We start from the raw sequence: 17,760 nt of genomic DNA, 5'->3' as shown, positions 1-17,760 counted from the left end.
TTGTTATGGATTGATAACATATATTTAACAAAATAATTCAGATTACGTGCAAATATATCCATTGAAATATTTTCGTGACATACTAGTTTTATTTTTAAACTATTCATAAACTTAAAAGACACTATTTTTCTTGATTAACTAAATTTAAACACATCTCATAAATTCTGTCAAATTTAAAAATATTTTCAATCGTTCTCTCAATTTTTATTAAAAATCTCATGCTTCTACAAGAGTTTGAGACCTATGTCATGTGGTGTAAGGACATCATTCGTCGGAAAATAATAATAATTAACAGTAATAATAATAACAATAATAATTATTACTATATATGTCAAATTCTACATTTAAAAGATGTATATTTAAATTGAACACTGGTTGTAAAAGTTATGCCTTCAACGCAATAATAATGTGTATCTATTTTGAAAAAAAGTTTTGGGCTGAATCATCAAATAACACAATATTTTTTTGTTTTATTTTGACTGTCACATACCAATACTTTAATTACTCTTGATAAAATTTCTAATTTCGCCAATAGTTATTATGACGAATCATGGGTATATCTAAACTAGTTAGTCATGTAAAAAATATATCTTCAGTTATTAATTATTTAAAAATAAAATTAATAATTTACGCTAAGTTCTATTCCGAAAACTTTTGTATTATCTTTTTATAAAGAAAGTAGTGGTTGGGAAGACTTTATTATAATTAAACATAAAAAATACTTCTAAATGGGAAAATTCAGTACAATCAAGAAGAAACTATAGCCAAACTAAAAAGAGAACCATTTTAGTAAAATTTAAGAGAGGAAGAAGGTCCTCTATATAAAAGCACAAAAGGTCCTCTTAACAACTAATACTCCCATCTTTGCCTTTATTCTTTCTTTGTTCTTCTTCCAAACAAACAAACAAAGAATAATGGAACAAACTATTTTCAACAATAGATCACTTTCATGTCTAGTTCTTCTTCTTATTTTGATTTCCTTTTCAACATCAGTTGATGCTTACAAAAATTACACTGTGGGTGATTCTTTAGGTTGGTTTGATAATCTTGAAAAACCTCTTGTTAACTATGACAAATGGACTGCTAACAAAAAATTCAGCCTTGGTGATTTTCTAAGTAAGTTTTCTTTCTTAATATTTAACTTATATACACAGACAGCGTAAACACAGTTTATATAAATTAATTACAGACAGAACTAAAATTTTAATTTGTTTAATGTGTTTTGGATCATGATTACTTTTGTTCACTGAATTCTGAATAGATTACTTGTACATGATTAAATTTATATAAAATTTAATTTAAAATTATTAAGTTTTGTTGAATATATAATTTAATAATTATTAGAAGATGATTTGCTTTGAAGCTTTTTTGAATGTATTCCAACTATTTGTGTCCATAAGTTTTCTTCTCTCTTTTTTGTGTGGGGTAGGGGGCATCATTATATGATAACTCTGTATCTCAATGTGTAACAAAAATAAAGCATGGAACAATCTTGATTTATGGATCTTTGGATTTTTTTTTAATTTTGCTTATGATTTATTTGAGTGATGAATGATTTACAAACTACTTTACCAAATACATTGATCTTTGTACTTACTATTTTTTTTTTAAAATCACCAATTCCTAACTTGATTTTGATGGTTTGAAATTTTTTTTAATTGATCACAAACAGCTGTATTTGTTGGCATTATTTAGAGTTTGATAAGTTAGTTGTAGAAGTGTGTGTTATGATAAGGTATTGTACAAGTAACATGTACTCACCATATGCTTGCACATGTTCCAAACATACAAGCCAATTCATCACTCTCTCATAGACCTACCTAGGTATTATTACGTGCGTGAATGAAATACACATTTAAATTTTCACCAAATTTAAAATATTTTCAATATATTTTTCAATTTTATTAGTAACCACGGGAGTTAGTAAACAAATAGAGGGTGTTAAGTTAATCAAATAGATTGTCAATAATTTGAAAATAAAACTAATAATACACGTCAAATCAGAAGTGTTTTGGAATGCTTCTCTCTTTTGATTCTAAATTCATTAATTTTTGAATATCATCTTAATTACTAAAAAAAATCTTCTTTTCTTTTCTTTTTTTTAATTATGCAGTATTTAATTCAGACAATAACCATTCAGTCACTCAAACTTACAACTTTACAACATACAAAAATTGTGACTACAACAATGCCTTAGACAATGATACCATGCAATGGGTATCTGCAGATCCATCTTCAACATCAATTTTTCCAGTTACAGTAGCAGTGCCACTATTAAAAGTTGGGCCAACATATTTTTTCTCTAGCGATTACGATGGTGAACAGTGTGAAAACGGTCAACATTTTAAAATTAACGTTACATATGGTCAAGGATTGCCTCGAGCCCTTAAGGATCCGTCTGATGATGACTCAATGGCTCCGATTAGTCCGATTTCTGGTGATGAAGAATCAGCACCGGATACGATTGTTCCTTCCTCGTTCGATCATCCACGTGATGTGAGTACTGATGATAGTCCTGAACCTTCAAATTCGATTTCATTATCGATGTTTTCTAAGGTTTTAGGTAATCAATTGAATTGGGTATTCGTTATGCTTGCGTTAGTTTTTGGTATTTGTTGATTATACAACTGCAATTTCATTTTTTTGGATTTACTATATCTTTTTGCAGTCGTTTGGTTTGTAAACAAAGTTATATATGTATTTATGTATGTATTATAGTACAAAGATTTTTTTATAGAAGCAAATAATGTTATATGGTTATTATGTGGTGGTGAATAATTTAATTTCTCAGCTACGTTACTATATCTGGCTCCTTATAAATGAACACTTTGTTGTGAGGTTTGTTACTTATTGTTTTATATATGTAATATGTTGTATTATATTATATTGAATTATATTGTTTTTAATGAATTCAGTATTTGGATAAATTATATTGTTCTTTGTCGTTATATGATGTCACACATTCATACTTTGAGTGATAAATCTACGAGAAAATTAGCTTAAGCGGTAGAGCTATTATGAAAAGATAGGATATGAGTAATAAATAATAAATAAAACTAAAATGAGAAGAAAAATATCAAGTTAACGATGCGATTACACCAAATCGATCATTACATAGATTGGGTCTTTCCGTCGTCACTTAACGATGAATTTAAATGCTACGATACAATAAATTTTAAGTAACAAACATTGTAAATAGTACAACATAACGAATAACAACCATCCAAACAAAATATAATTTGTCTCAATATTTTCTTTTGCATGAAATATACACTTAATAACATAAAATATCTAGTTTATTTACTCCACTTAAAAGTGAAATTAGTTAATCATGATATTTTATAATTGATTTAATGATTGCCATATCGAATTTGTCGATGGAGAACAAATGCATGTGGAAAGGTTGGGTAACAAGTCCCACCTGGAATATGGAGATGTTTCTCTCTCTCTCATTTATTTTTTTTGGAGTAATTTTATTCATTAAAGAGAAAATACATAATGACTTCGTTAAATTAATTTTAGTTATTAAAAAGATACCTAAATTTTGCAGAAGTCCTATGGAAGAGTGCAAAATAGCCACTCTTCAAACTTAATTGAATATTTAGATAAAAGTCTAAAAAAATTTGGTACTTTAAACACTATATATGATATCACTCAATATTCTTTCAAAACATACGACACCCTACACTCAAGTTTTTGATACTATACTTTGGTCCCTGCCCATCCAATTCAAATGTAGAATTGTTTTTTATTTTTTTTATTTATTAAAAAGTTTTACCGGAGAAAAGCTCTCCAAGAAGAAACCAAAATACTCCTGTTTTTGCGGTCGATTTAGCAGATTTCGACGATATTTTAGCTTTCACAGGTGAAATCATCATCATTCTAGTCATTTCTTCCATTTTTACACCATTTTCTTTCAAATAGTTTCAAAGAAAAAAAATTTCCGCCATTCTTGAAGCTTACGAAAATCTTCCAAAATCACTTCATAACTCGTTTTTAGATCATCTTTAGTTGTTTAGAAGGACTATAAATACATTTTATCCATTTCGAGCTAGATCTGAACCCATTCTTGTTCATTCGCATTTTGTACGGATTTCGTATCAGTCATCGGCCACTAGAAACTGATATCGTAATCTAGTACTCCCTCCGTCCATAATTGTTTGTCATGTTACAGTCATGCACACCCCTCAAGGAAAATTTAATACAAGGTGTAATTTAACTAATATAACCCTATCAAAAATATCAAAAGTCTACATAACTTTTCAATTGAACTACACCATCATTAAGGGCAAATTTGGAAAAAGGTTACTAATTGTTTCTTGATTATTTAAATTGATAATTAATCTTGGACATATATTTTTAGTATACCTGCCAAACAATTGTGGACGGAGGGAGTATCTATCAGTGTAGTCTATATATGGCAGTAGCTGAATATGTTGTTGCTGGTGGTGACTATATGGGAGTATAGGAGGAGACTCCCAAAAGCTGGTTTTGGAAATCTTTTAGTAAGACTATAGTTACTATTGCGTTGCTTCTCAATGGTTCATATGACAATATGATTGCAAGTGTAATTGAGGTTGGTGAGCTATCTTGCGAGGCAGACAACTTAGTGATAAGCTATCAAATGAATGAGAGGGGGAAAATACATACCACATTCATAAAGAATGATAGACATTGAGCTTGTACATGATAGATGTTGTTGCTGATGTCTCTAGGCCTATGTTGCGGATAAATGTCATTGCGAGTTCTCCGACTGAACCAACGAATTCTTTTAACGACAACAACTAGGTTGAAAATAAGAACTTGGTGATCAACCAAATGAGAGCTTTTGTGATCAATCAAAGGGCATATGATCATTCATTAGATGTTAAAGATCAGCCAGTAGATGCGGAAGACTTCGAACATTTTGATGAAGTTGAGGCAGAGCCAAAATTGAGATCACGACCCAGTCATACTTTCTCAGATGGAACTAATTTTACATGAATCAAACATTTAGTTCCAAGAGTGAGCTACAATTGTTATTAGCCGAAGCAGCGGCGAGAAAATCTTTTGATTTTGCTACAGTGAAGAGTTGTAGTAAATACTTAAAGGTGAAATGTGTGTCTCGTATTTGTGCAAGGATGCTACGGGCAAAAAAATATGAGTGTTCGGATAGATTTCATATCTACAAATATATTTGTGATCACAGTTACAGTGTTGAACATGCCATCAGCAGCCATAGAAAACTCTCGACCAAAGTTATTGCGTAGCTTAGTGTGAATCTTTATGGCGATCCAAAGGGTCCAAATGTTAAAGAGATTTAGAGGACTACTTTTAATATTTTTCATTGTAGTCCAAGCTATTGGAAATATTGGAAGGGAGGTGTGACTGCCAAGGAAATGGTTTGAGGGACAACGGAGCACGAATGTTCATGCTTACTGGCCTTTTTTATATATGTTCGACACTCTTAATGTTGATTCTAGCTATTCCATCATGGTAAGCAAGGATACTCATATATTTATGTATTACTTCTTAGCTTTTGGTGCTTGCATTAGAGGATTTTCTCACATGAGAAAGGTAATGTGGTCGACGACACTCATTTACATGATAAATATGAGGGAGTAGTACTGAGTATTGTTGCACAAGATACGGAGAAATCATGTTTATCCAATTGTCTTTTGTGTCGTGGACAAAGAGAAAGATGCATCTTGGACGTTTTTCTTTGAAAGTTGAAGGATATTGTGTTCGATGAATCAGATTTATGTTTTAATTCTGATAGTCACAAGAGCATTGTCAACAGTATTGCAAAGGTTTACAATCATGCTCATCACGGGTATTGCATGAGACACTTCGCTAAAAATCTTTGGGTAAATCACCAATGTGGAGATTTCCTCTATCTACACTACAACGCGACAAAGACATATTCTTTGGAGTAGTTCAACAATCACTTTTTGGAATTTAAGGATAAATACCCCGAGACAGCTTTTTTCCTTGAGCATGATGTTGATTTTGAAGGAGTAGAACACATTTTCCAGGCAACAGGTATGATGTGATGATCACAAATATTGTCGAGTCACTTAACGCTATGTTGGTAAATGAGACGTACCCCGTTGCATCCATATTAAATTCGATTGCTAAGAGATTTGGAGAATTGTATAGGGAGAGACATGCATATGTCCTTAAATCAAAGGATAATAATATGGTGCTGGCTGCCGAAAGGATCGCAAGAAAAAAAATCATCGAGGGCGACTCTTTGTATGTAGAGAACATAAATGGGGATGGAAATCAATTCACCGTGTTCGGTTCAAATTCTACTTCCACTATTAACCTATTAGAAAAGACATATTTTTGTAGGAAATATGACTTGGTCAAGATATAGTGCGCTCGCGCAATTGCTGCTTTCAGATCGAAGCATGACGATGAGTATAGTATGAGCATCTATGAATGTTCTTCGCCTTTATATAAAGCTTAAATGTACCTCCTTGCATACTCTGTATCTATTAATATTGTCCCTTTCGAATCAGAATGACGTGTGCCAGAAGAATTGCTAAGTATGAATATTCTTCCACCCATTGTGGATACCAAGTTTGGAAGGAAGAAAAGAAAATGTGTCAAAGGTGTCGACGAGAATTTCCAAAGCAAGATAAGGAACAAATGTTCAATTTGTAAGATATTCGGCCACCAGAGAACCATATGTATGAACAACAACAAATCTTAGATAGATTTGACTAATTATCTTTTTGTAACTAAGCAACTAGATGTGAAGGTGTTGTTTATTTTGGACCCCAATATTTTGGTCAATGTAATGTCAATTATCGAATTTTTTCATGATCTTATATCGATGACATATATTTTGTACATTGTCTATTACTTTTTATTATTGAGTCCACTCGTTGTGTATTAAGGTGTGTATAACTAGTATATGAAAATTTATGGTAATGCAATGATTTTTCCCAAAACATTTATTTTTATATTTTTTCCCCACTGAAACTGTGAATTTTCCTCATGCATATTATTTTTAATGCCCTAAATAAAAAAAGGCATGATAAATAACACGTTAAAGAATTGTCAAAATATCAGGCATTGACATTGAAAAAGTACCAGTTTGTACTTTGTTTCCATTGTAAAATTTGAATAATTGAGTATAGTCACTGCTGATCAAACTATATAGATAATTAAGAAAATCGATACTTGTTCATGTGCTTGGTGTATATTTTAACAATGACATCTACACTTCAACTGTAATAAGTTATATACGGATTGATATCATGATCCTCAAATGATCTATATTGCACCTACGAGAATATGACACTTTAATATAGAACCTAGCTAGTATAATTTAAAAGGGAGAATGACTAACTAATATTAAACCATATTATTGAAATTTATTCAATTAAATAAGTTAAGACAAGTTATTTAAGGGTCCGCATACATTAGGGGTGGAAATAAATGATGTATGAGAAAGAGTTGTAGTTATTCAATCAACATCTTCAATGTAATATGTGAGAAATCACAAGTATGTTGAGAAAATGTTGATTGTTCAACCTATAATCTTCCAAAACATCATGTAAGGTTCCATACAAATTGAGGATGGTGATCAATAAATTATATACGTTGAACAATCAACATTCTCTCAACATACTTGTGCTTTCTCACACATTACATTGAATGTGTTGATTGAATAACTACAACTCTTTCTCATACATCATTTATTTCCACCTCCAATGTATGTGGACCCTTAAATGACTTGTTTAAACTTACTTAATTGAATAAATTTCAATAACATAATTTAATATCAGTTAATCAGTTAATTATTCTCGCTTTTAAATTATATTAGCTACGGTCTATATTAAAGCGTCATATTCTAGTAGGTGCATATAGATCATTTAAGGATCATGATATCAACCCGTATATACCTTATTACTGTTAAAAGTGTAGTGTCGTTGTTAAAATATACACCAAGCACATAAACAAGTATCGATAATCTTAATTATCTATATAGTTTGATCAGCAGTGACTATATTCAATTATTCAAATTTTACTACAGTAACAAAATACAAAATGGTACTTTTTCAATGGTAACATTTGCTCTTTTAGTGTATAAAAAGAAGGATTCATGAACTCCTCCATCTTATTCTATTTTAAAATACTTAAAAATCTTTTTTAATTATGTCTCAAGCATCTCAAACATCTAATGCAGAAAAGACTTACGTTTGTCGTTGTAGTAATTTAGCTATTTTGAGGACTTCACACACCGATATGAATCCAGGTCGACAATTCTTTAATTGTGCAATTGGTGCATGCTCTTTTTAAGTGGCTTGAGAAGATTCATCAACGAGCACCCATCACATTAAAGGATTACCAAATTTTCAAGGCGTTACCAAATTTCAAATATTAGAAAGGCTTCAAAACTCGAAAGAAAATAGGAATTTGCTATTGACTTTATACAAAGAAGCAGAAGAACAGAGGGATCACTTTAAAGGATTTCTAAAAGACAGCGAAATAGAAAGGGTTTAACTAAAACAAAGTTTGATATTGGTTGAGGAAAAAGAGAAGGGCCTAAAAATAAAGTTGTATGGTCTGTTGTTAGTGGTTGCTTTTTGGAAATGTGTAACAGAGATGCAATAGTACAATCTTATATCTTTAACTCATTTAGTATTACGGTCTATTATTAAAATGAAGTACTTCTTATATATACAATTTCATGACGGTAAATGATTGACAACAATATTCATCAAAACAAAATAACATTAACATAATCCAACTATCTAAAAAGGCACTTCAACAATCAATTTTCTTAATATTCAACCACCAAAAACTAATTTATCTAAAAAATCAACTGTCTTAATAGTCGACCACCAAAAAACAACCATTTCAGTCCCCAAATATCTTTATCATCAGCCACCAAAAAATCAATCATTTCAAAAAAATCAATGTCTTAAAACCCACTTAAAAACAAATTGTCTTAATCACCGTTGAGCTCCATAACAATTCCCATCACATCCACTTCAATTCCTCCTTCTATCTCCTTTTCCTCTTTTTTTTCTTGATCTTCTACCTGCTTCTCCCCCTTTTTTTTTATCTTCTATATGCTTTTCTTCATATTTTTCTTCTTCTACCTGATCCTCCTCTTTTTTTCTTCTTTTACCTGTTTCTCCTCTTCTTTTTCTTCTTTTTTATTCTGTTCGATCTCCGCTTCTTTGTTATCTTCTTCGTGCTTCTTTTTCAGCTTTCTTCTTTTTCTTCAATTTTCTACTCCTCTTGTTTGTTCTCTTCCATCCTCTTCTCCTATTGTTCTTCTCTCCTTTCTTCATCTTGTCTACAACTTCATTGATATCTTCTGCGAAGTACTCATCAACTGCAATGAGATCTTCATCGATTATTGCTAATGGAAGGATTTCATCTACATCAGCAGGACCATCATTATTAACTGTTGGTGATGTATAGTCTTCATTAACTGTTGATAAATACATAACTTAGCATTCTTTCAAATATATTATTTTACACAAAACTATATAAATTAGTCTATCTTCATTTTTCTTGTTCTTTTAAGATCTCCTCAATTTTCTCATCCCGTATGAAAGCAACAACTTCCATCATTGATAGTTTAAGGGATGCAACACGCTCACACAAATTATCATTTTTATTATTCTGTTCACGCGAAATAGAATTATCACAAGGTTGATTGAAATTTTTCTCACCCAATATTTCACCCTCCTCGTTCCCTACAGCAGCAGTAAGTGACACCTTTCAACTTAGCCTTTAAGGCATCAATGGTTGTGTTCTTGATTTCATCCGTATATGGCTTTAATGTTGCCAAATAATTTTGTTTTGTTTCACGGACAGTAGGTATAAGGTATGGATTCTCAATCTATAAAAAAAAATATAAATAATACAAGACCTGAAACTAAATTACAAATATTGCTAGATAATAATAAATAAATTTATACCTTTGTACTTCTCCCTTTATACTTAAATGAATCACCTTCGACAATATTATTACTCTTTGTCGTGTGCCATCTAATTAAACGGGGAATGAACAGAGAAAAATTCAATGACTTCTTTGCATACTTCCCAATATGAGGAAAAGCCTCATATATTCAAACCTAAAATAAAAAAAGATACTATCAAATACTTTATAAATATATAAGAGTTTATTATAAATGAAGTGCATAATTGTTAACCAGTAACAGAAATGCCTAGGGGAAGCCATACAAAGCATATGATGCATTCCCTCTTTCATTGTACATTTGCATCTGCTTCTTCAAATCAATTTTGTTCTTCAAATACTTCAGTGTTAAATCAAAACACTTTTCCCCCACGGATAGCTCTTGAAAAACTCTAAATCATCGACCATCTTAATGTGGTTCGAATTCACAATCTTAGATCGATCGTGGGCAAGCAACAAAGAGTGGACGAACCAAACTAAGGAGCAATTCAACTTCTGCTCCTTGTTCAATCTAGTACCTTTAATCAAATTCATCAAGTTTGTACCACTAATGTTGTTACTCTTCGTCACTTGATGGTAGAATTTCTCACCTTTCTCAAGTACATTTTTCATTTTTGATTCACAGGGGTATGCTGAGCAATTCAGCTCTGTAATCAATGCAAACTCTTTTAAGCTAAAGCACGCAGACTTATCATTCACACAAAATCACATCTCACGCAATTCTTTTTATCATTTTTAACACGACGCAACAACTTATAATGGACCAATTGTCCATTGAGCTTGTAGTACCCTGAAATATGTCTTAAATGTCCAAATCAAGTAGTTTTAAATTCATTATGAATTTTTTGTTGAACTAACACAATTCTAAAATCATGATAAAGGGTCAATCTTGCTCTAACAGAAATTTTTGCTAGAAAAGATACCGACTCATCCATCCATGTACTTACATTAAAGGATTTACCAAAGATATCTCTTGCACAGATTGGCAAGGACAGAGGATCATCATCCTCATCTCCAGTATCTCTGTTGTCTGTGCTACTCTCCTTATCTACACTATCAGTTCTTTCTTCACTAGATTCACCATTGTCTTCACAGTTATCGATCTCAACCATTGTATCCAAATCCGAGTCAGACTTAGGTTCTTCAACTATAATTTTTTCTTTTTTGAAGATCCTCTTGAAACTTCTTCAATCTTTCTTTTATTGTTTTTAGGAGGCTTAGAAACAGATCTTTTATTGTTATTATATACAAAAAAATATTTTTTATATTAAAAATCAACCAGTAGTCTATTAATACAAACAAAGTAATGCTTAAAAATAATATGAAAAAAGTATTAGTTCCATTAAAATTCGACAATGTCATTGACCTAAACTCCATTATAATCGACTAACATACAGGGAACTCTCAACATATAGTAAAAGCTTTTAGCTTGTTGGACCATAAAGATAAAAAATCAAAAAATCAATAAACATAAAAAACCAAATGTTTCTATGCATTATCGAAAGCATAACGTCACTAATGATTCCGAATAAAAAGCATGAACTAAAACAGGTGGATTTTCAGAATATTAAGCAAACATCTAAACTTCACAATTTTCACGATAGTATCGCAATATAAAAATCAAATAGGTGAAAATTAAAAACACGATTAAACTTACATCAAACTCAGTAGATTGAAAAAGCTTCTATTGAACTTGAGAAGAAGGTTGATGAAAATAGACAAACTCGACTTCGTTTTTTCAAGAACAACTATAAGATTTTTTTTCTCTATGTTTTCGATAATGGAAGATGGAAGGAAGACGAAGGATGAACAATTTTATGAATGTTGATAGTTTCTGCAAAAAAGGTTGAGAAGTTTATGGAAGACGAGGATTTGTTTGATAACGTGTTCAGAGGTTCCTCGAAAAGTGTTACCTTCTTTATTAAATAATTTTATATTAATTGAGATTGTAATATAATTATTTGGAGGGATGAATTTATTTTATGTTGAAGTGTTGAGGATGAAATATTTTATATCCCTATTTTACCCCCAAGTTCTTAAAGTGATGAAATGTAACACTTCGAAAATCCAAGACGTGCTCTAGAGCCTAGCATAGGTGTCATAATGTTTAGACAATGTTTTAAGGTCCATTTTGATGAATATAAGTCATTTAGGAAGTTTAGAAACCAAAACGTCCAAGAACGTCCATGACGTTCGGAAACTAGTTTAATGAGGTACTAGTGTGCCTTAGCCTATTCGACTAGCTTTTAGAAGTTAGAAAATGATAAAAATTGGTTGAAGGGTGTCTAACATGTGTTTAAGTTGATTCATAATCGAAACGTCCGGGTACGACTCCCCAAGGACCAACCAAGGGCCCTTGAGGAGGACCCTTGCATTATGGTGTCAAGAAACTGCCCAAGGCAGTGTGCACCCACGAAAGGGAATCGATGGGGCATGTGTTGATCGACGGGGCATTGATGCCATCCGTCGATCAACACTTATACAAATCATTGAAGGGCCTCATGTGCATAGTCTCTGACCAAGACAACGGATGTGCAGCAAGGAAGGGCACAGTGGCCGTCGATTGACCCACGATCCGTCGATCATGGTGTCGTCTGTGGTCACTGTGAATTTCTGCACATTTTATTAAGGGGTTAGGTGGTTATTTAGGGGTTAAGAGAAGTCTAATTAAGTTGATTAACTCCCCATATAAATATCCCAACCCCATTAGATTAACCTAAGTCCTCATAACTCACAAACCCAAAATTCTCTTCCTTCTCTCTTCTTTCTCTCTCTAGTGAAGAACACCATTGAAGACCAAGACAGGGGAGGGTTTAAGCGCTGCAAAGAGTCAATTTTCTCCATCAATCTTCATCAATCAGTAAGGTATGATAACGACCTCTAGCCTCAAAGGGTTTCATCAAATTGATTTCCAAAGTTGAGTTTTCAAGTGGGTTTTCATCCAATACAAAATTGATGTTTTGAATTATTTTTTTATGATTTATTTTGGATATGATGAATATATTAACATGTATTTTAACTCAATTATGATATATCTTGATGGTTTTGTCTAGTTTGTAGAAGATGACCTTTACCCCTTAACCCTAGGTTATGATCTTGATATGAATTATATTGTATTGGTTTAATTGACTTGGTTATTGGTTGAATTACTACTAGATGATGTTGTTATACTAATCATGAACGAATTAGGGTGAATTGTAGTCTTTTCATGTTAGTTCTTGAGAATTGATCTAGGTTATGAGGTATGTTGTGAATTAACCTAAGTATCTTGTCTTAAGCTATGATCTAGTATTGAATTGTGATGTACTAATTCTTTAAGCCTTGATATCATGTTGATCATTGAATTATGATGATGTTATACCCTAATTGGATTGAATTAAGGGTTGATGGTAAGACCTTGATGATGCATTATGAAGGAGACTTGGTAAGTCTTGTGATCCCTATCTTTTACTTCAAATTTTGGTTAATTGTGATTAAGTCATGATGTTGTATTGGAGTATACCTTGTATTAGGATTGATAGGATGATATGATGTTGAATTGAAATGTCTTGACTATGATTTGTGAGGTGTTAGCTTAAGATGTAAATTTTATAAAGATGGTGAATGATTTACCAATGTGCCTTATCATGATATGAAAATGTTAATATGCTAACCTCACCTATGTGAATTTTAATGAAAGGACAATACTCATGCAGTTCCTATTGAGCTATCACTACAACAAATATGATATATAGCTACGAAATTATTAGTTATGACATCAAATTCGTTACTAATTATTCATTTTTAGTGACAAAATTTACTTTTTGTGCTTAAATATATGAGATACATACTTTTAGTGACGAAACATAAGAATTCGTCTCAAAGTTTTGTCCATTAAAGTTTCCCACCAAAAAATTATTTGGCGCCATTTTGTTAAGTGGTGTTAGTCACGAATTTAATATTATCGGTGACATATTGTTTCGTTACTAATAGTGTATGTAATTCATGACATACTACGACATAAAATTCGTCACTAATTATTCGCTTTTAATGACAAAATTTACTTTTTGTGCATAAATATATGAGACACATACTTTTAGTGACGAAACGTAAAAATTCGTAGCAATGTTTTGTCCACTAAAGTTTCCCACAAAAAAATCAATTGGCGTCATTTGTTAAGTAGTGTTAGTCACAAATTTAAAGTTATTAGCGACACATTATTTTGTCACTAATAATGTATCTAATTCATGACAAAATATTTTGTCTTATAATTTATTAAATTTTGGACACAAAACATTTTCATCTTAAGAAATATGTTGTTACAATAACCACAAATTAGAGTTCGTAGTTTAATATTGTAAATTTTAGCTATGAATATTTATATTTAATTATGACATTTATTTCGTCACTAATAATATAAATAATTGGTGACAAATATTTAATGGTCTCTAATCAATCTATGATTTAGTGACAACAAAAAAATTGTCACAAAATATGTAAGGTGTTAAAGAGTGACGACTTAAAATTTATAGTGAATAATTAAACTATTGTTACGAAAAAAATGCATAGTTAAATAAAAAAAAAATTACTACAATTGTTCATAATTACAAGTGACAACTTAAAAAAAGAAAAATACAAGTGCTTCATAAGAAGTAGACATAGTTCATTCCTTAATTGACAAGTGAAAATATTAAAATCAATGAATTTGATCGATTTCGTAAAAACGAAAAAGTTCAGATACATCAGTTTTCTTAAATTATACAATTATAAAATGCATCATTTGAAAATACAATTGGGGTTATAAGTATTGTGAGTGAGCACGGTTCTACCACTAGATCACTAATATTTGTTAGTTTAGCACTTCTGTTTTTTATTTGACACACTTTCATTGATAAGCACGATAAAAAAAATAATTTGTCAAGTCTTTGTGCGAATTTTGGTGCATGTCTATTGATTTGTTATTGGTAAACTACATAGATTAAGTCAATGCATTTGCTTCTGTTTATAAATATATACATATTTAATAGTAATTTCACACACATATGTAGAGTAACTATACAGAGATAACACCGACTTACAAACGTAGACTTTGAAAATTGAAATAAACTAAAAAATGAAAGCACAAATAAAAGAAATGAAATAACAATGATTACATATATTACGATGAAGTACTATAGTTATTGGTATCGATGTTCAATACTTGAACTGATTATTCATTTTTTAATAAAATAAAAAGTTTTATTTTTAAATAAATTTAATATTGTACTGAATAATTTTTAAAATTTACAAAAATAAATAAATAAAACGAGAAAATCGTACTGAATATATTTAAAGATATTTAAAAAAATACACAGTTTAATCAAAATATAATCTACATTTGAATGAATTGTGGGCGGTAAATTTCATGTATTTGTGTATGAGTATAAATAATCATATAATATATTGTTTCTACAAAACTTAAATTTGAAAAAGTGAGTGAAGTATAAAATAAAACAAAAATTAACAACAAGAGGAGGTTGGTCTGATGGTAAACACTCTTCACTTCCAACCTTAAGGTTATGAGTTCAATTCCCCATGGCAGCACATTAGCATAATGTGCGAGCTCTTGGCCAAGGTTGAAAAAAATTGAGATAAGGGAGATAAATATACATTATATATATATATATATATATATATATATATATACACAAAATATATATAACTTTAGAGACAATTGATTTCGTCACTGATTGAAGTAAAAATAATTAGAGACGATATAATTTTTATCGGTAGTAATAACCTTTTTAGTGACAAAGCATACTATTAACTACAAAAGTATACCTTTTACAACAAATAAATTTGTCACAAATGATTAAGCATTTGGTGATGATTTTTCTTTTTGTAGTTAATATAATACTTTTAGCGACGAAACACTAAATCGTCTTTGTATACTTTTAGAGACACACATTTAGTGACGACTGAGTGACGAATTATTTTTCGTCACACAAGATTTTCAGTGACGAAATATGATTTATTAATGACAAAATTATTTGTTCCTGATAATCGAATTTGTTGTAGTGTATGATGATGATAATGTTATACAAGGGTTAGACCCTATGACCTACATTAAGTTATGATGATTAATAACGATATTTTAAAAGGGACTCTAGCTCAGCACCGAGTGAATTAGAGTGAGGAGTGTCCATTCTCACATAGGGAAGGTAGGATCACTAATGTACTCTTGAGATTTGGAGACTACGATGCATGTAGCATAAAGAGGTTCCAACTATATCTCCTAGTTCTTGAACTATGTTGCCCCCATTGGAAGACTAGCGAATGGATCCACATAGTTGCTATGTTCATATTTTGGTACTAGTAGTCTGCCTTCTTTCGGTGTAGGGTTTCATGACACCGGATTCCACATTAGCTCATGTGGTCTATGTCGGTTAGGGAAAGATGTTCCCAAAAAATAAAATGAATTAAAGGAATGAACTCCAACTAAGATGACCTAAGGGGTTTAGCTTAGTCTAGGTAGGGGTATGACACTCTACCAAAACATTGCACTAGTTAGCCTTGAAAGGAGTCTTAGGCGGATGTTCTTATGTATGAGTATGATTATAATGCTATATGACATGCATATGATGAACTTGGACATTGTTGATACTATATGTTGATTGGTGTCGCTTATGAATATGTGTTGGTCTATATTGTTAAAGTATGATGCTATGTACTCTTAAATGTTATGATATGTGAAGTCGTAAGTTAGTCATAATTCTTGTTGGTTTACTTGATAGAGTAAGGTTATGGGGCTTTGCTTGGTCATTGCAATTATTGACTTGATAAGGGTTGTGGGTAGTTGTCTTACTTTAGTCATGTTGAAATGTACTCTTATTCATGCATGTTGCTGTTATGACTTGATGATAGAGTTGCTTGACTATGTGTGCATTTATAGTTTATGCATGTTGACTTGACTAGTTTTGATGTTGTTGGTCTTGTGATGTGCATGCCTATGACTTAATGACTATGTTTTATTGATTTGTTATGGTCTTCTTGAATGTTCATAAGGTTTTCAAAAGGGTAAAATAACAGGTTTTCAAGAAAGGTCCCTTTTTAGCATGATTTCAAAGTATGTGTGCATATGGTCTCATACTTAGTACAAGTGGTGTACTAACCCCATTTCTTCCTTTTCTCCAATATTTTAGATTTCGGTTGTTGAAGTGCTTTTAAAGACGACTTGAAGAAGACTTGGATCTCTTGATCATCCAAGTAGGGTAGGTCCTCACTTTTCGAGGGCGATGCCACTATCTAGCTAATGGAGTTGTTTTGAATTTAAGACTTCTGTGTTTCTTTTTTTTTCATTTAGTATGAAACATTGTAGGGGTGGGCATAAACACCGGAAAACCAAAACACCGAACCGAACCGAAATTTTTCAGAATTTCGGTTTCGGTATTTTGGTTTACGGTTCGGTATTCGGTTTATTTTTTTATATATTTCGATTCGATTTTCGGTATGTATTATTTTGGTTTTCGATATTTCGGTTTAAACCGAAATATTATATTATAATTTATATTATATTAATTAATAATTATTAATATTAAATAATTTTTAAAAAAAAGAAAGTAAGAAATAGAAAGTAGAAACCCTATGGTCCTCCTATTCCTCTCTCTTTCTAGTTGACTGGTTTTTTTTTCTCCTTTCCTCTTCCTCTCCTCTTCTTCTTCCTCTTCTCCTCTTCCTCTTTCTCTTCTCCTCCAGCAGCGCCGGCCGCCGCCAGAAGAAGCAGCAGCGCCGCCGTCCACCAGAGAAGCAGCATGCCGCGAGAAGCAGCAGCACTGCAGCAGCGCCGGCGCCCGGCCGTCCGCCAGAAGAAGAAG

The 17,760-nt window shown here is 31.5% G+C and overlaps 1 protein-coding gene across 1 annotated transcript; it reads left to right on the top strand.

Moving 5' to 3' along the window:
• The first annotated feature begins 742 nt into the window (after nt 1-742).
• LOC107003222 (blue copper protein-like) lies at nt 743-2,763 on the top strand. Its single transcript, XM_015201516.2, has 2 exons — nt 743-1,116; nt 2,114-2,763. Exons 1-2 carry the CDS (start codon nt 915-917, stop codon nt 2,617-2,619), a joined length of 708 nt encoding a protein of 235 aa, XP_015057002.1. The 5' UTR covers nt 743-914; the 3' UTR covers nt 2,620-2,763.
• The last annotated feature ends 14,997 nt before the right edge of the window (nt 2,764-17,760 follow it).

Source organism: Solanum pennellii, chromosome 11 (assembly GCF_001406875.1).
Source record: "Solanum pennellii chromosome 11, SPENNV200".
Classification (NCBI taxonomy): Eukaryota; Viridiplantae; Streptophyta; class Magnoliopsida; order Solanales; family Solanaceae; genus Solanum; species Solanum pennellii.
Note: the sequence above shows the minus strand (reverse complement) of the source record. Positions and strands in the feature narration are given on the sequence as shown.